Source organism: Mustelus asterias, chromosome 14 (assembly GCF_964213995.1).
Source record: "Mustelus asterias chromosome 14, sMusAst1.hap1.1, whole genome shotgun sequence".
NCBI lineage: Eukaryota > Metazoa > Chordata > Chondrichthyes > Carcharhiniformes > Triakidae > Mustelus > Mustelus asterias.
Genome location: NC_135814.1, coordinates 87,932,893 through 87,959,758, shown reverse-complemented (window position 1 = coordinate 87,959,758; position 26,866 = coordinate 87,932,893). Strand labels below are relative to the sequence as shown.

General features: G+C 50.5%; 2 protein-coding genes across 2 annotated transcripts in view; one reads left to right on the top strand and one right to left on the bottom strand.

The window, feature by feature from the left end:
• Positions 1-26,866, bottom strand: part of lancl1 (LanC antibiotic synthetase component C-like 1 (bacterial)) — a 683,707-nt gene that overhangs the window by 178,699 nt on the left and 478,142 nt on the right. The window lies entirely within an intron of this gene.
• The window catches only part of cps1 (carbamoyl-phosphate synthase 1, mitochondrial), a 147,117-nt gene that overhangs the window by 106,324 nt on the left and 13,927 nt on the right, over positions 1-26,866 (top strand). Inside the window, exons 27-33 of the mRNA XM_078228805.1 lie at positions 801-868; positions 985-1,060; positions 4,753-4,830; positions 7,120-7,227; positions 13,853-13,942; positions 16,838-17,008; positions 19,108-19,182. Of these exons, the coding sequence (XP_078084931.1) occupies positions 801-868; positions 985-1,060; positions 4,753-4,830; positions 7,120-7,227; positions 13,853-13,942; positions 16,838-17,008; positions 19,108-19,182 (666 nt within the window). The remainder of the gene's footprint in view (positions 1-800; positions 869-984; positions 1,061-4,752; positions 4,831-7,119; positions 7,228-13,852; positions 13,943-16,837; positions 17,009-19,107; positions 19,183-26,866) is intronic.

The following is a 26,866-nucleotide window of genomic DNA, read 5'->3' as shown; positions in this document are numbered from 1 at the left end:
AGTTACTGGGGTGTTTGTTTTAATCTGAGCTAATGCAGCTTTTTTTATTTTTTGAGTTGTCCCCTGGGGTTCCAGAGTAAGGTTTAATTAAGTTGATTGACAAGAGTGTGTCATATGCTAATGGGAGGAGCTAGGCTTACAGAGGGAACAGAGTTTCTGGATTTGCAAGTAGCAGCATCTCTTTCTCTCTCTCTCTCTGAAGATTGAAATCTGGGACCTTCTAAAAAATAGGTGTTTTTCTCCAGAGGTGTTCTGAAGGTTTGAGGACTAGCAGCCCACATACCAGCATGTAAACCTGTTGTTTGCAAGATTTTGAAGAGAAGTTTATGTCTATGAGGAATATTACTTAAATTGGAACTAATAGAGATAGACTAGCAGTTAAGAATTATATCTTGTCATGTTTAAATATTTCAATTGGTAAAAGTTACGCTAATTCTTTTTGTTATAGTGAATCTGTATTGTTAAATAAAGCTTGTTTTGATAAAAGCTTCCTAGTGGGTCAATAGAATCACATCTGGAGTGAAATACCTTATCCTCACACTAAATTAAAAATAGTTGGGGTCTACTCTAACTTCATAATACACCTTGGAGTTTCTGATCTGTTTCCTAAACTGGGTAAAGAATGGCTACTTATCAAGTATAGACACTCGATTAGAGCTGCAATTCTGATGAAAACCTTAGCCCCACTTCTCAGCCACGGGACTTGAAAGGCCTTGTTGTGGATTCTTGGATCTACCCATTGGGAGGTGGGTCCATACAGTGAGTGTCCCTTCCACTGACTGACTTCTTTTTGATGCTAGGATGATGCACTTACATTTGCTGAGACAGTGGGCTACCCCTGCTTGCTGAGGCCATCCTATGTCCTGAGGTAAGATGATTATTTTGGGGTTTGAGGATCCAGCTGTGTGTGCAAAAATGTTGAGCAGCTAATCACTGCTGATTATGTAGACACTTCACACGAGTCTTTCATTTTAATCCCTCCAGTGGCTCAGCGATGAATGTGGCGCACGATGCAACGGAGATGAAGAAATTCCTTGCGGAGGCGGCCCGTGTCTCTCAGGTATTTGCTCCGATCCCTGCCTTATACTTATTGATTGATCTCCATTCCCTGATATCTATGTTCACGCTGCTGCTATTACTCTCTTTGTGGATGTAACATTGAGCAACCTCAACAACTGATTGTCTTCTTTTATTTGTATGGAGTATAATTGGAAGACTTTGGTTAAAATGCAGAGTTTTTATGCATTTCAGTTGCCCAGGAAAATGGGCCTGGGTAAGTCGGTGCAGACTCAATGGGCTGAATAGCCCCCTTCTGCACCGTAGCGGTTCTGTGATTCTATGACATGTTGTCAGAAGGATTTGAGTAGAATGGAACTGTACTGTTTGGAGTTTAGAAACATAGAAACTAGGAGCAGGAGGAGGCCATTCGGCCCTTCGAACCTGCTCCGCCATTCATTGTGATCATGGCTGATCATCCAACTCAGTAACCTGTTCCTGCTTTCCCTCCATATCCTTTGATCCCTTTAGCCCCAAGAGTAATATCTAACTCCTTCTCTAAAACATACACGGTGGGATTTTCAGGCTGCGCTCGCCCCAAAACCAGAAAGTCCCCCCCTAGGTCAACAGGGACCTTTGCATGGGATGCTCCACGCCCGCTACGATTCCCGTGGCGGGCGGAAGGGGAAAATTGCCCCCTCAGAGTTTTGGTCTCGACTGTTTTCTGTGGTAGAGAATATCACAAGCTCACCAGAACAAACTCCTCATCTCAGTCCTAAAAGGTTTACCCTGTATCCTTAGACTATGACCCCTGGTTCTGGACTGCCCCTCCATTGGGAACATCCTTCCTCCATCTACCCTATCTAGTCCTGTTAGAATTTTATAGGTTTCTATGAGATCCCCCCCTCATTCTTCTAAACTCCAGCGAACATAATACTAACCGACTCAATCTCTCCTCAAACATGAGCCGAACCATCCCAGGAATCAGTCTGGTAAACCTTCTCTGCACTACCTCGAGAGCAAGAACATCCTTCCTTGGATAAGGAGACCAAAACTGCACACAATATTCCAGGTGTGGCTCACCAAGGCCCTGTACAACTGTAGCAAGACATCCCTGTTCCTGTACTCAGATCCTCTCGCTATGAAGGCCGACATACCATTTTCCTTCTTTACCACCTGCTATACCTGCATGCTTACTTTCAGCGACTGATGTACGAGGACACCCAGGTCTCATTGCACATTTTCCTCTCTCAATCTAGAACTACTCAGCCTTCTACTAATCTGCCTTCCTCTTTTTGCTACCAAAGTGGATAACCTCACATTTATCCACATTGTACTGCATCTACCATGCAGTTGCCCACTCACTGAGCTTGTCCAAGACACACTGAAGGATCTCTGCATCCTCCTCACAGCTCACCCTCCCACCCAGCTTTGTGTCATCAGCAAATTTGGAGATATTTCATTTAGTTTCCTCATCTAAATTATTAATATCTGGGGTCCTCGCACTGACCCCTGCGGTACTCCACTAGTCACTGCCTGCCATTTGAAAAAGAACTGTTTATTCCTACTCTGTTTCCTGTCTGCCAACCAGTTTTCTATCCATCTCAATACACTACCTCCAATCCTATGTGCTTTAATTTTACAAACTAATCTCTTGTAGGACTTCTGAAAGTCCAAATAAACCACATCCACTGGCTCGTGCTCATTAACTCTACGAGTTACATCCTCAAAGATTTTCAGTAGATTTGTCAAGCGTAATTTCCCTTTCGTAAATCCTTGCTGACTCTGTTTGATTCTGCCACTCTTTTCCAAGTGCTCTGCTATAAAATCCTTGATAATGGATTCTAGAATTTTCCCCATTACCAACGTCAGGCTGACTGGTCTATAATTCCCTGTTTTCTCTCTACCTCCCTTTTTAAATAGTGGGGTGACACTAGCTACCCTCCAATCTGTGGGAACTGTTCCAGAGTCTAGAATCTTGGAAGATGACCACCAATGCATCCATTATTTCTCGGGCCACTTCCTTAAGTATTCTGGGACGTAGATTATCAGGCCCTGGCGATTTATCTGTCTTCAATCCCATCAGTTTCCCCAACACCATTTCTCTTTTTTTTACGTGTGTCCCTGACTGGCCAGCATTTATTGCCCATCCCTAGTTGCCCTTGTTCAGAGGGCAGTTCAGAGTCAACCACATTGCTGTGGCTCTGGAGTCACATGTAGGCCAGACCAGGTAAGGACAGCAGATTTCCTTCCCTGAATGACAATAGTGAACCAGATGGGTTTTCAACAATGGTTTCATGGTCATCAGTAGATTCTTAATTCCAGATTTAAAAATTTTTAAATTCAAATTCCACCATCTGCCATGGCGGGATTCGAACCCGGGTTCCCAGAACATTAGCTCAGTTCCTGGATTAATAGTCTAGCGATAATACCACTAGGCCATTGCCACCCCAGTGATACTGATTTCCTTCAGTTCTTCCCTCTCACTAAACTCTGCGTTCCCCAGCATTTCTGATACGTTATTTGAGTCCTCCTTTGTGAAGACAGAACCAAAGTATGCATTTAGTTGGAGAATTCGAGGTAATCTTGCTGAAACATATGAAAAAAATACTTGTGGGCTAGGCCGGTTTCCTGGTGAGAGAGGCTGTTTTCTCCGGCTGGAGGGCCTGGAACTCGGGAATTGCTTTATTCGGGATGGTGTTCAGCTTCTGAGGTGTTGGAGTTGCACTGATCTTGGCGAGTGAAGAGTATCAAACTCCTGACCTGTGCCTAATAGGTGATAGGCAAGCTTTGGGGAGTTAGGGAGTGAGATATTTACCCAGCCTCTGAGCTCCTCTTGTAGCCACAGTATTTATTTGGCTGCTCAAGTTAAGATTCTGGTCAATGGTTTGATTTGATTTGATTTATTATTGCCACATGTATTGGGATATAGTGAAAAGTATTGTTTCTTGCGCACTATACAGACAGCATACCATTCATAGAGTACAGAGGGGAGGAGGAAAGGAGAGGGTGCAGAATATACTATTACAGTCACAGCTAGGCTGAAGAGAAAGATCAGTGTAATATGAGGTAGGTCCATCAAAAGTCTGATGGGAAGAAGCTGTTCTTGAGTCGGTTGGTACGTGATCTCAGACTTTTGTAAATTTTTCCCAACGGAAGAAGGTGGAAGAGAGTGTGTCCAGGACGTGAGGGGTCCTTGATTATACTATCTACTTTTCCGAGGCAGCGGGAAGTGTACTCGGGATCTATAGATGGGAGGCTGGTTTGCATACTGGACTGGGCTGCGTCCACGACCCCTTGTAGTTTCTTGCAGTCTTGGTCGGAGCAGGAGCCATACCAAGCTGTGATATATCCGGAAAGGATGCTTTCTATGGTGCATCTGTAAAAATTGGCGAGAGTTGTAGCGGACTTGCCCTTTGGAGCTAGGGAAAATGGTGAGACCTATGATGTTGATAATGGGGGGATTCAGCGATGGTAATGCCATTGATTGTCAAAGTGCAATGGTTAGATTCTCTTTTGCTGGAGATGGTCGTTACCAGGCACTTAGGTGGTGCGTATGATACTTGCTACTTGTCAGCCCAAGCCTGAGTGTTGTCCAGGTTTTGCTGCACGTGGGCACAACCTGCTTCAGTATCTGAGGAGTCAGCAATGTTACTGAACGCTGTGTAATCATCAGCTTCCTGATGAGAAACCCGTTTGGAATTTGTGAGAAAACTCTGTCTCCTCGCACTAAACCACCTCTTCTGTTGACTGCAGGAACATCCAGTTGTCCTCACCAAATTCGTCGAAGGGGCGCGCGAGGTTGAAGTTGACGCAGTTTCAAAGGAAGGGAAGGTAAGAATGAAATTGAACATTCAATTTGTGAAGCGAACACAAGGGGGCGGTATTTTCCCGTCCCGCCTGCCACGGGAACCATAGCAGGCGGAACACGGATCATGCAAAGGCCCGTTTGTAATACGTCTTCGGAAGCAGAAGTCCCTTCACCAAAATCCCTTTATTTACGATTCCAACAGCAGTACACAGAGTGCTATCAGTCAGCAGTCTACCTTCAGGAGTGCCAGAGGAACTGAACTCCTGGTTAAATACAAAGAAAAGACCCTCTGATTGGCCTATTAATTGACTCCTTAATCAGGGAGTTCATATTCCAATAGGCCAAACTCAATGGCCTGAGTGAAGTCACCCCACCTGGGGTGGGATTTTCCGATCTTGGGGCGAACGCGACCAGAAAATCTCGGCCAAAAGTACGTTTGCAACGTGCTGTCCGTAGCAGGTCCAAACTGGTACAGAAGGTCCCACCAGCTTGTGCTCCTTCCTCAAACCACAGTGAGACTGGGAGAATAATCTTCCAGGAGGCTGCTTCCCATGTGGGCCGCCTCTGTGTTGAATAGGATAGTGGATGAGTTCCTGAGGCTACAGCTTGGGAGCCTCGGCAGGCCTACCCGGAGAGGCAGATGCTGCTGAGGTAGGTCAGGAGGTGGCCTCAACATTGATGGGCCTTCACTGGCCTACACAGAATGGCTAAAGACTTCTGAAGCCTGGTGAGATACCTGGAGAGGGATCCCCTCCACCGATTAATTCACTGATGAAGCTGCAGCCTTTCATCCTTTGGAATAATAAGCCTCTGACTCTGATGGTATCCCAGTCTGCGAACCGGAGATCACTTCAATTGATCCAGTTATCGGTGCACAAGGTGGGGAGAGAGATTCTGATGTCAATTAAACACCAAGATTGACTCAAAGGAGGCTTTAATTAGCATCATTTGGTCCCCACCTCTGTAACTGTGTAGAGTCAGAATGCATTTGTAAATGACAGATTGTGCTAGGCTAATCTAATGAAAGGTTTATGGAGAGAATGATGTGGAGATGCCGGCATTGGACTGGGGTGGGCACAGTAAGACGTCTCACAACACCAGGTTAAAGTCCAGCAGGTTTATTTGGAATCACGAGCTTTTAGAACTTTGCTGATCACCTGAGGAAGGAGCAGCGCTTCGAAAGCTCGTGATTCTAAATAAACCTGTTGGACTTTAACCTGGTGTTGTGAGACTTCTTACTTATGCAGAGAATGCAGTGGATGTTGTCTTTATAGCTTTGTAGAAACGTTTTTGACAAGGTACCACATTAAATAGCCGACTAACAAAATTGAGGCTCATGGAATAGGGTCAGTGTCAGCCTGAATAAAACATTGTTAGCCAGTCAGTCATGGTACATCCTTGTTTATCAGACTGGAGTTGGTAGACAGGTAGTCCCCAAGGGTCAGAGCTAGGCCATTTTTTTTAGTATGTGTAAATAACTTGGACCTTGAAACACAGAGTAACATTTCAAAGTTTACCCTGATACCAAACTTGGAAGTGTGGCAAAGAGTGAGGATGATGCCAATTAACTGCCAACAGGCTGACAGAACGGGCAGATAAATGGCAGATGGAATTTAATAGGGAGAAATGTGAGGCAGAAGGGATGGGAAGAGGTTATATACACTTTATTAGCAGATCCTAAAGAGTGTACAGGAACAGAGGGACTTGGGGATTCATGTGCACTGATCATTGAAGGTGGGTAGACATGGTGAGTTAGCAAAACTTATGGGATCTTGGGTTTCATAAATAGAGGCGTAGAGTACAAAAGTAGGGAAGATAAGCTGAACCTTTGTAAAGCTCTGGTTAGACCATATTTGGAGCATCGTGTTGTTCCGGTCGTCACACTTTCGGAAAGATGTGAGTGTCATTGAGAGGCAGCATTGGAGATTTTCCAGAATGGTTCCATGTGGGCTTTAGTTACAAGGTTGGGTTGGAGGAGCTGGGGTTGTTCTCCTTGGAGCGCAGGAGATTGACGGGAGATTTAAGAACGGTGATACAAGATTATGGCAAGTTTAGGTAAAGTAGACAAAGACAAACGTCTGATGAGCTGACGATTCAAGAACTAGGGGGGCACAGATTTAAGATTTTGAGCAGGAGATCTGGAGGAATGTGAGGAAGAGCTTTTACACAGCGAGGGGTAATGATGCGGAATTTGCTGTACATGAGGGTGGAAGAATGGGTTGTGGAGGTTGGTGCCTCAGGGGCAGTTTTTTGCGACTCACTGTTGGGTGACTATGGGTGTCTAATTGCCCTGTTTGTTCCTGTCTCGCTAGGTGCTGGCTCACGCGATCACGGAGCACGTGGAAGACGCAGGCGTTCATTCTGGAGATGCAACATTAATTCTCCCGACACAGACCATCAGCCAAGGAGCCCTGGAGAAGGTTGGGAGTAACTCAAGTGTCATAGAATCTTACAGCATAAAAAGAGACCATTCGGCCCATCATACTTGTGCTAGCTGTTAGAAAGAGCTATATAATCAGTCCCATGGCCAGCTCTTTGCCCATGGCCCTGTAAACACCTCGCTTTCAGTGTTAGTCCACTCCAGTTTGATAGTTTTATTCAATTTGTTTCCTTCACCCTCTCAGACCGTCCATTCCAGATCGTAACAACTCACCCCGTAAAGAGATTCCTTATCTCTGGTCTTGCTGCATTGCTAATGATTTCAATCTTTGCCCTTTGACTACTTGTCAGAGGAAACAGTTTCTCCTTATTTAGTCTTCAAAATACCAAATGGTTTGGATGGACCTTTTACTAAATGTCCTCTTAACTTTCTCTGCTCAGACTAGAATGATCCAAACTTCCTTCATCTCTCCAGATAACTGAATCCACTCATCCGTGTTGTCGGCGACATTAATTACACACTGCATTCTTGCCATTGTCACTGAAAGGTTACATAGGAACAGGAGTAGACCATTCAGCCCCTCGAATCTGGTCTGTTCAATTAGATCATGATGTAGAGATGCTGGCGTTGGGCTGGAGTGGGTACAGTAAGAAGTCTCACACCTCCAGGGTAAAGTCCAACAGGTTTATTTGGAATCACAAGCTTTTGGAGCGCTGCTCCTACCTCAGATGAGTCACTCCGAAAGCTCGTGATTCCAAATAAACCAGTTGGACTTTAACCTGGTGTGAAACTTCTTACAATTAGATCACGGCTGCTCTGTTCCTTAACTGCATTATCCCACCTTTGCTCCATAATCTTTGCAATTTAACGAACAAAATCTACTGATCACCCTCTTGAAAGCTTCAGTTTTGCCAAAGCACAGAGATTTACTGCATGATTTCACTCCTGAATGGCCGAGCTCGTGATTGCAATTGTGTCTCCTTGTTTTGGATTCCTCCCCCCCTACCCCAAAGGAAATAGTTCCACTAAATCTACCCTATTGAATTCTTTCAACATTTAGATCATAGAATCCTACAGTGCAGAAGGAGGCCATTCGGCCCATCGAGTCTGCACCGACCACAATCCCACCCAGGCCCTATCCCCAAAACCCCATGCATTTACCCTAGCTAGTCCCCTTGACGCTAAGGGGCAATTTAGCATGGCCAATCAACCTAACCTGCACATCTTTGTCTGTGGGAGGAAACCGGAGCACCCGGAGGAAATCCACGCAGACACAGGCAGAACGTGCAAACTCCACACAGACAGTGACCCAAGCCTGGAATCAAACCCAGGTTCCCGGCGCTGTGAGGCAGCAGCGCTAACCACTGTGCCACTGTGCCGCCCCACAGCTTAAACTTCTAAAATTAGATCTTCTCCCTCCATCATTGGCATCCCTGCATATAAATACCTGACCCACAAACCTGAAGTTGTTGTCAGATCGGGTGCCTCTTATCGAGGGAAGCCAGGACACCTTTGCTGCATCTGGTTGCCGCTGTGTCTCTGTGTTACACGCAGGTGATTTTGCAGAAAATTAGTGCTGATTATAGCCAGGGTGGTCTGCTCCCTTATTGTCCGATAGAAATGCTAATTAGCTATTCACCAGACTGCAACTTCATTCTGTCTTGGAATTAAATAGACAGTTTAAAGTATATCCCTATATAAAACCTGACGTTCCTAACAACTCTCTTTCCCTCTTGGAGGCTGGGATCGGAGTTTGATAAAGACAGAAAGGCTTCACAGACCTTTAAAAATGGAGGGGGGCCCAAATGTGGAAGCTCCAACACCAGTTCCAACAGACTTAATCTTTGCCAGTGGGGGAAGGGGAAAGGGGCAGGGGGTGGGGAGGGGAGGGTGGGGCATGATCCATGCAGTATTGCAGTTCCAAATCGATGGAGTAGACATGAACACTCCTGAAAGATGGAAAGGGTCTGTATAACTGTCATAATCCGAAGTTTTGTTTTAAATCTCATGTTCTTTAACTTGGTGACAACTGCAGCATGTTTTTTTTAAAAAGAGTTAAAAAAAACTCCTCTGTTGGACGGCTTTGATTGACAGGCCATTTGCCGCAGGTCAGGGAAAAAATATGGCACCTGGTCATGCAGTTTCAATAGAGGTTTTTTATTAACTTTTCCCCTAGCGCTGTTCTGAATGCTTGGCTGAATTTCAAAAGTTACAAATATCTCCATGAGGAATTTCGAGTTCACAGTTTCACTAACAATTTAAAAAGCCTATTAAAGGATTTTGAGGAGTTTGAATAGAAGTTTGTGTTTTTAAGAAATTAACCACTTGAGGAGACGAAAAAGTTTTGAATGGGTTTCTTCATTTGGAATTTGCTTTCATCATCAAGTGTGTAGGAGTGGGAATTATTGTAGATTGTTAGAAGTTTATTTTTCTCATCTACACATAGATCCTGAAGTCTGCCCATGGTCGATTCTGGGTGACTGGCTATGGAATGACATTGAGAGCATGAGGGGTCAAGGGTGGATGGATGGAGGACATGAGTTGGCATTGAGTTGGTATGCAGGTTATGATAGGCGGTGGGGGGTATGGGTGAGGGGAAAGCGGAAGTTGAGGGCTAGAGGGCCTAACAGCTTCTGAAACAACTGGCATAATGTCACAGAGAACTGAGGCAGACCTTTTAACCAGCATGCCTTGTCTATGCTGCAGCAACTTATGGATGCCAATGGCAACCTGAACCCTCCACACCTTGCCGTCCCTCTGATTCCATTCCTTCCAATCCCAGCCCTTGTCGTGTATTCAGTAAACCCTTGGAGCTTCTCCTCTGATGCTGAGCATTCTGTCCTCAGCAAAGGGCTCAGTTTTAATCCCCTCCCATCCTCAACTCAATGAATTTCGGGTTTGGCATGATGCTGAACTCTTCTTCCATCACCTCCATCTCTGTGCTCACTTCTTTGGGCAGGAACCCTTCCCCGTTCAATGAACCCTTTCACCCATCTCCAGTATTCCCCCTCCATCTGGATCGCTCCCTCTGGCCTCCTACCTCCTCTTCAACTTTTAATTGTGACCTTGGTCATCTCAATTTCTCCACCCCTCTCACCCACTCTAACCTGTCTCTCCCTGAACTTGCTGCATTCCAGTCTCTCAAATCTAACCCTGGACTTGGTTATCCAACCTGCTGAGAAAGGCGGTGCTGTTGTTGCCTGGCTTACTGACTTCTACCTCACAAAGGCTGAGTGTCAACTCTCTGACGATTTTTCCTACCTTCCCCCGGCTGCTGAGTGAGGCAAGGGAGGAAATAGCAGGGGCGCTGGCAATAATTTTCAATTCCGCTCTGGCCATAGGAGAGGTGCCAGTCAATGTGGTACCATTATTCAAGAACGGAGGAAGGGGTAAACCAGGAAACTCCTCTGGCTCGGACTTAGTATACCAGTCAGGCCGGCATTGTCCCCATAGCAACCAAGTCACCCAAGCTTGCAATCAAGTAGCCTTCAGAACAAGCCACATGACTGCTTCATGACTCCATTTTAGCCTCAATTAACAAAACATTTGATTTGATTTATTATTGTCACATGTATTAGTATACAATGAAAAGTATTGCTTCTTGCACGCTATACAGACAGAACATACCATTCATAGAGAAGGAGAGAGTGCAGAATGTAGTGTTACAGTCATAGCTAGGATGTAGAGAAAGATCAACTTAATGTGAGGGAAGTCCATTCAAAAGTCTGATGGCAGCAGGGAAGAAGCTGTTCTTGAGTCAGTTGGTATGTGATCTTAGACTCTTGTAACCTTTTCCTGATGGAAGATGGTGGAAGAGAGAATGTCCGGGGCATGTGGTGTCCTTAATTATGCTGGCTGCTTTTCCGAGGCAGCGGGAAGTGTAGATGGAGTCAATGGATGGGAGGCTGGTTTGCATGGACTGGGCTTCGACCCTTTGTAGTTCCTTGCGGTCTTGGGCAGAGCAGGAGCCATACCAAGCTGTGATACAACCAGAAAGAAAGCTTTCTATGGTGCATCTGTAAACGTTGGCGAGAGTCGTAGCTGACATGCCAAATTTCCTTAGTCTCCTGAGAAAGTAGTCCCAAAACAGTCCCAAAATATAACAATCTTATAAACTTTGTATTTGTAGCATAATCAGTAATGCAATGCCAATCAATTTCTCTGGACTGGAAAATAAACTGTCAATTCATATCTGCCCTAAATTGATGTTAGAGATTTTAAGATGGCCGTTTCCTTTCTCTGCTCAATCCAGTTTTTCTAACTAATGCTTCAGTAAGAGTTGCTCCAACAGGAGCTGGCCCAATGTTTTGGGAAACATTCTCCAGAATGATGCACAGAAATTTGTTGCCTTTCTGACTTGAGTTGCTTGGCATCTCCCAGCCCCTTTGACAAATAAAGAGGGCGATCCTCCCATTCCGAGCTGCTCATTTCTTAGCGGGTCGGGCCGGGAGATGCACGCGGGCGCCGATTCGCGGGATTCACGCATGTGTTCCCGAAGCATTCGCATCTCCCACTGCCGGATATCCGGTGTGGTCGGGACCACACAGGAAACCGACGGGAACACCAGGTAAATAATTTTAATCTCTCTTTAATGTGATTTGAATGTGATTATCGGGCCCGGGACTGAATTCTCTGGGCCAATAGCATCTCCCACCCCGCCAGTACAACAGTGCAACTGTGTCACTGTGCCAGTACGCGGCACAGTGGTTAGCACTACTGACTCACAGCGCCAGGGTCCCGGGTTCGAATCCCAGCTTCGGTCACTGTCTATGCGGAGTTTGCACGTTCTCCCTGTGTCTACGTGGGTTTCCTCTGGATGCTCCGATTTTCTCCCACACTCCAAAGATGTGCGGGTTACGTGGATTGGCCATGCTAAATTGCCCTTTAGTGTCAGGGCGGCTAGCTAAGGTAAATGCATGGGATTATGGGGATAGGGCCTGGGTGGGATTGTGGTCGGTGCAGATTCGATGGGCCAAATGGCCTCCTTCTGCACTCTAGGATTCTATGATTCTATTTCACTCCGGCAGGGTTTAGGGTAGCTCCCCACTTTCAGGGAACTAGCAGGTGACCCTACTGGAGTGAAGGGGGGGGTAATCGGGGCTCCCAGGGGGTCAGGCGGCAGGGGGGGGGTGGTGCCCCCTGGTCATGGGCACCCTGGCAGTGCCAGCCTGTGCCCCCTGGCACTGTAAAAGGGGCAATATGCCCATGCCCAGGCATCGGGCAGTGCCAAGGGGGTGGGACCTGAGGGCAGTGCCAAAGGAGCGGGGCCTAGGAGGCAGGACCTAAGTGGCAGGGTCTGGAGGCGATCGCCGGGGGTGGGGTCTTCCCGCTGCCACTCTGCAGGCAGGATCGATCGGGGCTGGAGAGAGGCCAGTGATTGGGGTGGGCTGAGGGGGGGTGGTTGACCGGAGGGGGGTCTACTGGGTTGGATTTGCCAGGGTGGGGAGGGGTCTGCCCCCCCGGGGTGGGGGGGGGGTCTGTTGGGGTAGGGGAGAGTAGGGTTGAATCGTCACCACTGGGGTGGGGGGGGGGGGGGGGGGGGGGGTCTGGAGATCGGGAGGGGGTTGGGGCTGGTCCGGGAATGGTTGTGGGGGCTGTGATCGGGCCGTGGTGGGGGGGCTGGAGGGACAGCACTGCGGGGGACTCGGGCTGGCCAGCGATTGAGCTGCCCAGTAAACGGGGAGACTGACAGTTTGAGGCCACTGCGCATGGACACAGGCCCGGAACTGTCAGACGCCGGCGTGAATAGGCCCGCCTCCCCGTGTTTTTAATGAGATTCCCGATTGTCACCTCTGCAGTGAACAGACTGTGGGAAATTCGTGTCTGAACTCCCACTGAAGAAACAATCGTGAATTACACCACTTTTCCCGCCAATTCAGCACTTCGAACGTTTTTGGGAGAATCGCCCCCGTCATCCCTCATTATAATCCCTGCGGGAAAAGGCTCACTGTCTGAGCTCCCACACAGTGAACAGTCACTTGGTACAGACGCTGGCTCCAGCAAGGGCCAATTCCTTCAGTTGGGAGAAAAGTTGAAAGGGCAAGAATAAAACACGCAGATGGATGAAGCTGTGAGATTAACATCAGAATGGCATTGCACCTCAGTGAATATCATTCTCAACCAATACCCGTCATTCCCCCATCCACTGGAACACAGGAAATTCAAATTATCCATTCGTCACTTGGGAAAATCTTCAGCTAATCCGTGGGAAACCTCAGGTCCTCATTAATTATCAGGAAACCTTGGGCATTCAGTAACTTGTCGGAAAATCTTGGGTGCTTATTGATCATAATACCTAGAGTGTCGAAGGAGGCCATTCGGCCCATCGTGACTCTCTTGACAGGGCATCTTACTCAGGCCTATCCCCACCCCCATCCCCGTAACCCACACATTTATCCCATTAATCCCTCTAACCTACACATCTTGGGACACTAAGGGGCAATTTAACATGACCAATCCACCTAACCTGCACATCTTCAGACTGTGGGGGAGCACCCAGGAGAAACCCACACAGACACGGGCAGAACGTGCAAACTCCGCACAGTCAGTCACCCAAGACCAGAGTTGAACCTGGTTTGCTGTCACTGTGAGGCAGCTGTACTAACCACTCTGCCTGAGAAATGTCTGGAGCCCGTTAATTACTCTTTGTGTTCTTTCTGTTTTAGGTGAAAATTGCAACCAGGAAGATATCCAGAGCATTCGAGATTTCTGGCCCTTTCAATGTACAGTTTCTTGTGAAGGGAAATGATGTGATGGTAAGCATGTAGCATGTTTAAAATGTGTTGTCCTGGTCGTTATAGGGACGGTAAACCAGAGAAACTCTATTGCATGCCTCATTTCCTTCTGAGTTTGCTTGATAAGGTTTGCTTTAACTGTACCTCCAGCCAGCTGTATTGTGCTTGTTGCCGTGTGGAACTATCATGGCCCACATCTTCCAGTCAGCGTCAATGCTGGATGCATTTCCACTGCCCGCACAAGTTTCTGAGCATTGACAGCACTGTCCATTTTCAGCTTGGAATTCTGATCCCAGCTAAGGCATCTTCAGGGTAAGTCTAGTAATTGCGGGAGGTTCGAAGGAAGGAATATGTGTGGTATATGAACTTCAGTGCTGGTGTAACGCTAGTTATGCAAGGTCATATGTCCCAAAGACTGGGAGATCGTATCAAATTGTATCGGCTGTTCACAACGGACAAGGTACAGCCCGTTTGCAAAACAGTTTGCAACATTGGATGTGATTCCGCGATTGGACAACACTTGCTAAATATTCCTCAGTGTGCCGAGAATTAAACTGACACCCAGTTTGAGATTGTCGGTTGAGCTGGCAATGTGGCATGTTTTCATGTACTGGCAACTATGTATATTAACACCTTGTAGACAGAAAGAACATGTACACACATTGTGCCTGTTTCAGCTAAACAATGCAAGTGCCAGCCATTCTCTAACTCATTCCTCAAGATGATGCCTGGACCAATCAGGGTCAAGCTGTCTGGTTTAAATTTGAAACAAAGTTTGGTAGTTAACTGTCTGTCACCATCAACTGGTGCATTCTCCATGGCAACACCTCTACCAATCAGAGTCCTCTTGCCAGCCAATCAGCATTCTATTCTCATTCAGTATACATTATTCTTTTCCCCTTAAACTGGTATTCTTGCAAAGTGTTCTGATGAGTGCAAGATTAAAAACTTCAACATGTTAGATGCAAGAGCAACATTTAAGAGGCATCTTGACAGATTCATGAATAGGTAGCGAGGAGAGGGATATGGACCGCCCGGAGGCCAAAGGCCTTTAGTTTAGAAAAGCATCGTGTATCGATGCAGGCTTGTTGGGTCAAAGTGCCTGTTCTTGTCTTGTTCTGTTCTCTGTCTCTCTTTTTCAGCAATACTCGAGATATAATTTATTTAGATTTCCAAAAAGCATTTTAGAATTCGCTACATAAATGGTTATTGGGAAAGATAAGGCTCTTGGACAGGGCTGGGGGGGCCCGGGTGGTAATATAGTAGAATGGTTGGATGATTGGTTAATAGACAGGAAGCAGAGAGTGGTGATAAATGGGGAGTTTGATATTGGCAGGGATAATAAATGGAGTGCCACAAGGATCAGTGCTGGGGCCTCAGCTATCTACAATCTATATAAATGACCCAAATGAAGACACAAATAGTAATGTAATGAAGTTTGATGATCATACAAAGCTAGGTGGGAATGTAAATCATGAGGAAGATCCAAAGAATCCAACAGTGCAGAAGGAGGCCATTCGGCCCAGCGAGTGTGCACTGACCACAAACCACCCAAGCCCTATCCCCATAACCCCATGCATTTAACCTAGCCAGACCCCCTGTCACTAAAGGGCAATTAGCATGGCCAATCCACTTACCCACGCATGTTTGGACTGTGGGAGGAAACCGGAACACCCGGAGAAAACCCATGCAGACACGGAAAGAACATGCAGACTCCGCACGGACAGTGACCCAAGCGGGAATCGAACCGGGGTTCCTGATTCAGTGAGACAGCAGTGCTGATCACTGTGCCACCGTGCTGCCCAAGAGATCCAGGGAATTTAGTGAGAGGACAACAAAGTGGTGGATGGAATGTGGTGTAGGGAAGTGTGAGGCTAAAAGTAAAGCAGAATTTTTTTTTTAAGTGCAGGAAACATTCAAAGAGAGATATGAGTGTTCCCATACAAAGAATGTAAAATGTTAGTATTCAGGCAGAGCAAGCAATTAGGAAGGTAAATAGCAATAGTTACTGGAGTGGCAAACCAGAGGCCAGGTCACTGACGCTGTTCCCCAGATAAAACAGGGTTGCAACTCACATTTGATCTTGATGTTGCGGTCCAAACCTAAAGGGATAATTCCGGTCTGCGCTTGGAAAATAACTGTTTCAGGGAACTTAACATTTGAAAAGCTGAACAGGAATGAAAAGAACGAAGGGTAATCCTGACACTAAAGGATGATAAAAGGATAGCAGTGAGAAAGGATCTTGGCTCAGAAGTTCGTGAGATAGAATGAGGGATGGTTTGCTGATAAATATACAATTGCATGTCTTCCTTTATCCACCAATCATTAGTGGGAAGATAAATACAGATGAAGAAAGGTATTCAGCCTATTTTAGTTCATCTAAGAGACATGCAACATGCATGAGGCAGCACAATGGCACTATAGTCTCACAGCGCCAGGGACCCGGGTTCAATTCCGACCTCGGGTGACTGTGTGGAGTTTGCATGTTCTTCCTGTGTCTGCGTGGGTTTCCTCCGAGTGCTCCAGTTTCCTCCCACAGTCCAAAGATGTGCGAGTTAGGTTGATTGGCCTTGATAAAATTGCCCTTTCGTGTCAGGGGGACTAGCAGGGTAAATACATGGGGTTACGGGGATAGGGCCTGGGTGGGATTGTGGTCGGTGCAGACTCAATGGGCCGAATGGCCTCCTTCTGCACTGTAGGAATTGTATGATTCTATGCAGTTGCTCGTATCATAGCATCAGTTGTTCTCCTTAAATGATTCCATGCTTTTTGCCTACACTGGAGATCTATTTTGAAATGTAGTCAATATCTATTCCTGCAATATTGCCAATCATGCAGTAATTCTGCTGTACAAACACTCAATTATGACCAAGCATGACTGCTTTCTTCCTAATTCCTTCTCTCAATGGTTGTCAGGTAATCGAGTGCAACCTCAGAGCATCCAGATCCTGCCCCTTTGTCTCAAAGACCATTGGAGTTGATCTCATCAATGTGGCCACGCGGGTGATGATTGGGGAGAGCATGGATGAATCGCACCTGCCCTCACTGGAAAATCCCATCATACCCACTGAATATGTGGGCATTAAGGTACGGGCAACAACTCTTGGAATAGGCCGGGGTTCGAAGGGAGGAAATGGCACTAATCTGTTAGCTTCTAATTGAGCATTAATCCCTCTCTGCGTTCGATAGTTATTAATCTGGCTGGTGAAAGTGGTGTGGTAAAGAATCGCAATCCTAGGCGTTGTTGTGTTATGTGTGTGTAACTGGCCTCGACCTGGGTATTCCTGAGTGTTAGTCAGATGCTGTGTTCTTGCCTGCTTTTGTTTTAGTTCCCACCTCTCATTCTGCCAAACATTATAATTGTCCTGCAGAGGCTGAACACCATAGATAGAAGAAGAAACCCTACAGTGCAGAAAGAGGCCATCTGGCCCATCGAGTCTGCACCGACCACAATCCCACCCAGGCCCTAACCCCATATCCCTACACATTTACCCACTAATCCCTCTCACCTACGCATCTCAGGACACTAAGAGGCAATTTTATCGTGGCCAATCAACCTAACCTACACATCTTTGGACTGTGGGAGGAAACCGGAGCACCCGGAGGAAACCCACGCAGCCACGAGGAGAATGTGCAAACTCCACACAGACAGTGACCCGAGCCGGGAATCGAACCCAGGTCCCTGGAGCTGTGAAGCAGCAGTGCTAACCACTGTGCTACCGTGCCGTCCCAAGCGGGGAAATCTTGTCCTCGGGTCCCTGGTAATTCGAGTGTAGAATTCATTCCGCATCAATTCTTTCTCTAAATCCTTGGACCTCGTATCTCTCTCCTTAATTTAAGATTCTGCTATTTGACCTAGTGGCACAGTGGTTAGCACAGCTGCCTCACAGCTCCAGGGACCCGGGTTCAATTCCGGCCTTGGGTCACTGTCTGTGTGGAGTTTGCACATTCTCCCGTGGGTTTCCTCCCACACTCCAAAGATGTGTGGGTTAGGTGGAGTGACCATGCGAAATTGTCCCTTTGTGTCCCAAAATGTGTAGGTTAGGGAGATTAGCGTGGTAAATATGTATGATTATGGGGCTAGGGTAGGGAGTGAATGGACCTGTGTAAGATGCTCTTTCAGAGAATCAGTGCAGGCTTGATGGGTTGAATGGCCTCCTTCCGCACTGTAGCGATTCTTTCATTCATCTTCCAAAATCTCCTTAGATGTATTTTGTCTGATGACACGTCTGTGAAACAACAGGGATGTTTTCCTACCTGAAAGCGTCGTTTATTGATGTCCACACTGAGGGCAATTTATTCCCAATCCCAGTGGATCTGACAGACAAACCTCGACAACAAAGCTGTCCATTCTGTTCAGTCTTGGTTCTGACTCCAAGCATCCTGTTACAGCATTCACTTACCATGAGGTTTGCTGCTGACAAACCATTTGTAAGTGGGGATATTTTTGCACCCCAGTGTGAGATTAATAAATGAAAGGAGCAGTAGTACAGACAGTAAACCCTAATAAAAGGATTGGGAAAGGTTGTCCAGAGTTCTGGGGACTCGGGTTCGAATCCCGCCACGGCAGATGGTGGAATTTGAATTCAATAAAAAATATTTGGAATTAAGAATCTATTGATGACCATTGTCGATTGTCGGAAAAACCCTTCTGGTTCACTAATGTCCTTTAGGGAAGGAAATCTGCTGTCCTTACCTGGTCTGGCCTACATGTGACTCCAGAGCCACAGCAATGTGGTTGACTCTCAGCTGCCCTTGGGTAACTAGGGATGGGCAAAAAATGCTGGCCAGCCAGTGACGCCCATGTCCCACGTATGAATAAAAACGTTTTAAAAGTGAAAAAAAAAACAGTGGAGAGAGAGAGCTGTTGTGGAAGGAAAGAATGAGGATTTGTATACTGACATCTCAGTGGGGATTTCATCCAATCCTTATCCTAAACAAAGTTAAAATTGGTGACATTTTTACCATAAAACAAGAGGGGGCTGAGGTGCCTGAAGCTATTGCAGTGGCCATTAGCTTTGGCAAAGGGAATGTGGGAAGATCTGGTTTCCAACTGCAGGGGGTGCTATTGTTCAATAATATCGAAGGCTTCAGCATCCACGGTGTCTCTGTGCTACACTCCCACTAATAGCCACTTTGCAATTCCATGAATTTAACATATTGAAGCTGACTCTGATTATTTGCAGGCTCCCATGTTTTCCTGGCCTCGGCTGAGAGATGCAGACCCTATTCTACGCTGTGAGATGGCATCAACCGGAGAGGTACCAGCATTGCAACACTCTGTTAATCTTCACAGAAACTTCCCCCGACTGGTTAACCTCAGAGTATTTACACAATATCACCTTTCTTGTCTGCTCGGGACCGAGCGGAGGTTGAATTAGGTGCGGGTTAAGGTGGATTGGCCATGCTAAATTGTCTCTTAGTGTCAGGGGGACGAGCTAGGGTAAATGCATGGGGTTATGGGGATAGGGTCTGGGTGGGATTGTGGTTGGTGCAGACTCGATGGGCCGAATGGCCTCCTTCTGCACGATAGGGATTCTATGATAACTCCCCTGATTCTCTGTGAAATATTGCCATGGGATCTTTTATATTCACCCAAGGTTTAACATCTTATCAAAAGAACAGTCCCTCAGACAGTGCAGCCTCGCTCTGTCCCTCAGACAGTGCAGCCCCGCTCTGTCCCTCAGACAGTGCAGCCTCACTCTGTCCCTCAGACAGTGCAGCCTCGCTCTGTCCCTCAGACAGTGCAGCCTCGCTCTGTCCCTCAGACAGTGCAGCCTCACTCTGTCCCTCAGACAGTGCAGCCTCACTCTGTCCCTCAGACAGTGCAGCCTCGCTCTGTCCCTCAGACAGTGCAGCCCCGCTCTGTCCCTCAGACAGTGCAGCCTCACTCTGTCCCTCAGACAGTGCAGCCTCGCTCTGTCCCTCAGACAGTGCAGCCTCGCTCTGTACCTCAGACAGTGCAGCCTCACTCTGTCCCTCAGACAGTGCAGTCTCACTCTGTCCCTCAGACAGTGCAGCCTCGCTCTGTACCTCAGACAGTGCAGCCTCGCTCTGTCCCTCAGACAGTGCAGCCTCGCTCTGTCCCTCAGACAGTGCAGCCTCACTCTGTCCCTCAGACAGCGCAGCCTCACTCTGTCCCTCAGACAGCGCAGCCTCGCTCTGTCCCTCAGACAGTGCAGCCTCGCTCTGTCCCTCAGACAGTGCAGCCTCACTCTGTCCCTCAGACAGTGCAGCCTCGCTCTGTCCCTCAGACAGTGCAGCCTCACTCTGTCCCTCAGACAGTGCAGCCTCACTCTGTCCCTCAGACAGTGCAGTCTCACTCTGTCCCTCAGACAGTGCAGCCTCGCTCTGTCCCTCAGACAGTGCAGCCTCACTCTGTCCCTCAGACAGTGCAGCCTCACTCTGTCCCTCAGACAGTGCAGTCTCACTCTGTCCCTCAGACAGTGCAATCCGCTCTGTCCCTCAGACAGTGCAGTCTCACTCTGTCCCTCAGACAGTGCAGTCTCACTCTGTCCCTCAGACAGTGCAATCCGCTCTGTCCCTCAGACAGTGCAGTCTCACTCTGTCCCTCAGACAGTGCAGTCTCGCTCTGTCCCTCAGACAGTGCAGTCTCGCTCTGTCCCTCAGACAGTGCAGTCTCGCTCTGTCCCTCAGACAGTGCAGTCTCACTCTGTCCCTCAGACAGTGCAGTCTCGCTCTGTCCCTCAGACAGCGCAGCCTCACTCTGTCCCTCAGACAGTGCAGCCTCACTCTGTCCCTCAGACAGTGCAGCCTCACTCTGTCCCTCAGACAGTGCAGCCTCACTCTGTCCCTCAGACAGTGCAGCCTCACTCTGTCCCTCAGACAGTGCAGCCTCACTCTGTCCCTCAGCGCAGCCTCACTCTGTCCCTCAAACAGTGCAATCCGCTCTGTCCCTCAGACAGTGCAATCCGCTCTGTCCCTCAGACAGTGCAATCCGCTCTGTCCCTCAGACAGTGCAGCCTCACTCTGTCCCTCAGACAGTGCAGCCTCACTCTGTCCCTCAGACAGTGCAGCCTCACTCTGTCTCTCAGACAGTGCAGCCTCACTCTGTCCCTCAGACAGTGCAGCCTCGCTCTGTCCCTCAGACAGTGCAGCCCCGCTCTGTCCCTCAGACAGTGCAGCCCCGCTCTGTCCCTCAGACAGTGCAGCCCCGCTCTGTCCCTCAGACAGTGCAGCCTCGCTCTGTCCCTCAGACAGTGCAGCCTCGCTCTGTCCCTCAGACAGTGCAGCCTCGCTCTGTCCCTCAGACAGTGCAGCCCCGCTCTGTCCCTCAGACAGTGCAGCCCCGCTCTGTCCCTCAGACAGCGCAGCCTCACTCTGTCCCTCAGACAGTGCTGCCTCACTCTGTCCCTCAGCGCAGCCCCGCTCTGTCCCTCAGACAGTGCAGCCTCACTCTGTCCCTCAGACAGTGCAGCCTCACTCTGTCCCTCAGACAGTGCAGCCTCACTCTGTCCCTCAGACAGTGCAGCCTCACTCTGTCCCGCAGACAGTGCAGCCTCACTCTGTCCCTCAGACAGTGCAGCCTCACTCTGTCCCTCAGACAGTGCAGCCTCACTCTGTCCCTCAGACAGTGCAGCCTCACTCTGTCCCTCAGACAGCGCAGCCTCACTCTGTCCCTCAGACAGTGCAGCCTCACTCTGTCCCTCAGACAGTGCAGTCTCACTCTGTCCCTCAGACAGTGCAGCCTCACTCTGTCCCTCAGACAGTGCAATCCGCTCTGTCCCTCAGACAGCGCAGCCTCACTCTGTCCCTCAGCGCAGCCCCGCTCTGTCCCTCAGACAGCGCAGCCTCACTCTGTCCCTCAGACAGTGCAGCCTCACTCTGTCCCTCAGACAGTGCAGCCTCACTCTGTCCCTCAGACAGTGCAGCCTCACTCTGTCCCTCAGACAGCGCAGCCTCACTCTGTCCCTCAGCGCAGCCCCGCTCTGTCCCTCAGACAGTGCAGCCTCACTCTGTCCCTCAGACAGTGCAGCCTCGCTCTGTCCCTCAGACAGTGCAGCCCCGCTCTGTCCCTCAGACAGTGCAGCCTCACTCTGTCCCTCAGACAGTGCAGCCTCGCTCTGTCCCTCAGACAGTGCAGCCTCGCTCTGTCCCTCAGACAGTGCAGCCTCACTCTGTCCCTCAGACAGTGCAGCCTCACTCTGTCCCTCAGACAGTGCAGCCTCGCTCTGTCCCTCAGACAGTGCAGCCCCGCTCTGTCCCTCAGACAGTGCAGCCTCACTCTGTCCCTCAGACAGTGCAGCCTCGCTCTGTCCCTCAGACAGTGCAGCCTCGCTCTGTACCTCAGACAGTGCAGCCTCACTCTGTCCCTCAGACAGTGCAGTCTCACTCTGTCCCTCAGACAGTGCAGCCTCGCTCTGTACCTCAGACAGTGCAGCCTCGCTCTGTCCCTCAGACAGTGCAGCCTCGCTCTGTCCCTCAGACAGTGCAGCCTCACTCTGTCCCTCAGACAGCGCAGCCTCACTCTGTCCCTCAGACAGCGCAGCCTCGCTCTGTCCCTCAGACAGTGCAGCCTCGCTCTGTCCCTCAGACAGTGCAGCCTCACCCTGTCCCTCAGACAGTGCAGCCTCGCTCTGTCCCTCAGACAGTGCAGCCTCACTCTGTCCCTCAGACAGTGCAGCCTCACTCTGTCCCTCAGACAGTGCAGTCTCACTCTGTCCCTCAGACAGTGCAGCCTCGCTCTGTCCCTCAGACAGTGCAGCCTCACTCTGTCCCTCAGACAGTGCAGCCTCACTCTGTCCCTCAGACAGTGCAGTCTCACTCTGTCCCTCAGACAGTGCAATCCGCTCTGTCCCTCAGACAGTGCAGTCTCACTCTGTCCCTCAGACAGTGCAGTCTCACTCTGTCCCTCAGACAGTGCAATCCGCTCTGTCCCTCAGACAGTGCAGTCTCACTCTGTCCCTCAGACAGTGCAGTCTCGCTCTGTCCCTCAGACAGTGCAGTCTCGCTCTGTCCCTCAGACAGTGCAGTCTCGCTCTGTCCCTCAGACAGTGCAGTCTCACTCTGTCCCTCAGACAGTGCAGTCTCGCTCTGTCCCTCAGACAGCGCAGCCTCACTCTGTCCCTCAGACAGTGCAGCCTCACTCTGTCCCTCAGACAGTGCAGCCTCACTCTGTCCCTCAGACAGTGCAGCCTCACTCTGTCCCTCAGACAGTGCAGCCTCACTCTGTCCCTCAGACAGTGCAGCCTCACTCTGTCCCTCAGCGCAGCCTCACTCTGTCCCTCAAACAGTGCAATCCGCTCTGTCCCTCAGACAGTGCAATCCGCTCTGTCCCTCAGACAGTGCAATCCGCTCTGTCCCTCAGACAGTGCAGCCTCACTCTGTCCCTCAGACAGTGCAGCCTCACTCTGTCCCTCAGACAGTGCAGCCTCACTCTGTCTCTCAGACAGTGCAGCCTCACTCTGTCCCTCAGACAGTGCAGCCTCGCTCTGTCCCTCAGACAGTGCAGCCCCGCTCTGTCCCTCAGACAGTGCAGCCCCGCTCTGTCCCTCAGACAGTGCAGCCCCGCTCTGTCCCTCAGACAGTGCAGCCTCGCTCTGTCCCTCAGACAGTGCAGCCTCGCTCTGTCCCTCAGACAGTGCAGCCTCGCTCTGTCCCTCAGACAGTGCAGCCCCGCTCTGTCCCTCAGACAGTGCAGCCCCGCTCTGTCCCTCAGACAGCGCAGCCTCACTCTGTCCCTCAGACAGTGCTGCCTCACTCTGTCCCTCAGCGCAGCCCCGCTCTGTCCCTCAGACAGTGCAGCCTCACTCTGTCCCTCAGACAGTGCAGCCTCACTCTGTCCCTCAGACAGTGCAGCCTCACTCTGTCCCTCAGACAGTGCAGCCTCACTCTGTCCCGCAGACAGTGCAGCCTCACTCTGTCCCTCAGACAGTGCAGCCTCACTCTGTCCCTCAGACAGTGCAGCCTCACTCTGTCCCTCAGACAGTGCAGCCTCACTCTGTCCCTCAGACAGCGCAGCCTCACTCTGTCCCTCAGACAGTGCAGCCTCACTCTGTCCCTCAGACAGTGCAGTCTCACTCTGTCCCTCAGACAGTGCAGCCTCACTCTGTCCCTCAGACAGTGCAATCCGCTCTGTCCCTCAGACAGCGCAGCCTCACTCTGTCCCTCAGCGCAGCCCCGCTCTGTCCCTCAGACAGCGCAGCCTCACTCTGTCCCTCAGACAGTGCAGCCTCACTCTGTCCCTCAGACAGTGCAGCCTCACTCTGTCCCTCAGACAGTGCAGCCTCACTCTGTCCCTCAGACAGCGCAGCCTCACTCTGTCCCTCAGCGCAGCCCCGCTCTGTCCCTCAGACAGTGCAGCCTCACTCTGTCCCTCAGACAGTGCAGCCTCACTCTGTCCCTCAGACAGTGCAGCCTCACTCTGTCCCTCAGACAGTGCAGCCTCACTCTGTCCCTCAGACAGTGCAGCCTCACTCTGTCCCTCAGCGCAGCCCCGCTCTGTCCCTCAGACAGTGCAGCCTCACTCTGTCCCTCAGACAGCGCAGCCTCACTCTGTCCCTCAGACAGCGCAGCCTCACTCTGTCCCTCAGACAGCGCAGCCTCACTCTGTCCCTCAGACAGTGCAGCCTCACTCTGTCCCTCAGACAGTGCAGCCTCACTCTGTCCCTCAGACAGTGCAGCCTCACTCTGTCCCTCAGACAGTGCAGCCTCGCTCTGTCCCTCAGACAGTGCAGCCTCACTCTGTCCCTCAGACAGTGCAGTCTCACTCTGTCCCTCAGACAGCGCAGCCTCACTCTGTCCCTCAGACAGTGCAGCCTCGCTCTGTCCCTCTGACAGTGCAGCCTCACTCTGTCCCTCAGACAGTGCAGCCTCACTCTGTCCCTCAGACAGTGCAGCCTCACTCTGTCCCTCAGACAGTGCAGTCTCACTCTGTCCCTCAGACAGTGCAGCCTCACTCTGTCCCTCAGACAGTGCAGCCTCGCTCTGTCCCTCAGACAGTGCAGCCTCACTCTGTCCCTCAGACAGTGCAGCCTCACTCTGTCCCTCAGACAGTGCAGCCTCACTCTGTCCCTCAGACAGTGCAGCCTCACTCTGTCCCTCAGACAGTGCAGCCTCACTCTGTCCCTCAGACAGTGCAGCCTCACTCTGTCCCTCAGCGCAGCCTCACTCTGTCCCTCAAACAGTGCAATCCGCTCTGTCCCTCAGACAGTGCAATCCGCTCTGTCCCTCAGACAGTGCAATCCGCTCTGTCCCTCAGACAGTGCAGCCTCACTCTGTCCCTCAGACAGTGCAGCCTCACTCTGTCCCTCAGACAGTGCAGCCTCACTCTGTCTCTCAGACAGTGCAGCCTCACTCTGTCCCTCAGACAGTGCAGCCTCGCTCTGTCCCTCAGACAGTGCAGCCCCGCTCTGTCCCTCAGACAGTGCAGCCCCGCTCTGTCCCTCAGACAGTGCAGCCTCGCTCTGTCCCTCAGACAGTGCAGCCCCGCTCTGTCCCTCAGACAGTGCAGCCCCGCTCTGTCCCTCAGACAGTGCAGCCCCGCTCTGTCCCTCAGACAGTGCAGCCTCGCTCTGTCCCTCAGACAGTGCAGCCTCGCTCTGTCCCTCAGACAGTGCAGCCTCGCTCTGTCCCTCAGACAGTGCAGCCCCGCTCTGTCCCTCAGACAGTGCAGCCCCGCTCTGTCCCTCAGACAGCGCAGCCTCACTCTGTCCCTCAGACAGTGCTGCCTCACTCTGTCCCTCAGCGCAGCCCCGCTCTGTCCCTCAGACAGTGCAGCCTCACTCTGTCCCTCAGACAGTGCAGCCTCACTCTGTCCCTCAGACAGTGCAGCCTCACTCTGTCCCTCAGACAGTGCAGCCTCACTCTGTCCCGCAGACAGTGCAGCCTCACTCTGTCCCTCAGACAGTGCAGCCTCACTCTGTCCCTCAGACAGTGCAGCCTCACTCTGTCCCTCAGACAGTGCAGCCTCACTCTGTCCCTCAGACAGCGCAGCCTCACTCTGTCCCTCAGACAGTGCAGCCTCACTCTGTCCCTCAGACAGTGCAGTCTCACTCTGTCCCTCAGACAGTGCAGCCTCACTCTGTCCCTCAGACAGTGCAATCCGCTCTGTCCCTCAGACAGCGCAGCCTCACTCTGTCCCTCAGCGCAGCCCCGCTCTGTCCCTCAGACAGCGCAGCCTCACTCTGTCCCTCAGACAGTGCAGCCTCACTCTGTCCCTCAGACAGTGCAGCCTCACTCTGTCCCTCAGACAGTGCAGCCTCACTCTGTCCCTCAGACAGCGCAGCCTCACTCTGTCCCTCAGCGCAGCCCCGCTCTGTCCCTCAGACAGTGCAGCCTCACTCTGTCCCTCAGACAGTGCAGCCTCACTCTGTCCCTCAGACAGTGCAGCCTCACTCTGTCCCTCAGACAGTGCAGCCTCACTCTGTCCCTCAGACAGTGCAGCCTCACTCTGTCCCTCAGCGCAGCCCCGCTCTGTCCCTCAGACAGTGCAGCCTCACTCTGTCCCTCAGACAGTGCAGCCTCACTCTGTCCCTCAGACAGTGCAGCCTCACTCTGTCCCTCAGACAGTGCAGCCTCACTCTGTCCCTCAGACAGTGCAGCCTCGCTCTGTCCCTCAGACAGTGCAGCCTCACTCTGTCCCTCAGACAGTGCAGTCTCACTCTGTCCCTCAGACAGCGCAGCCTCACTCTGTCCCTCAGACAGTGCAGCCTCGCTCTGTCCCTCTGACAGTGCAGCCTCACTCTGTCCCTCAGACAGTGCAGCCTCACTCTGTCCCTCAGACAGTGCAGCCTCACTCTGTCCCTCAGACAGTGCAGTCTCACTCTGTCCCTCAGACAGTGCAGCCTCACTCTGTCCCTCAGACAGTGCAGCCTCGCTCTGTCCCTCAGACAGTGCAGCCTCGCTCTGTCCCTCAGACAGTGCAGCCTCGCTCTGTCCCTCAGACAGTGCAGCCTCGCTCTGTCCCTCAGACAGTGCTGCCTC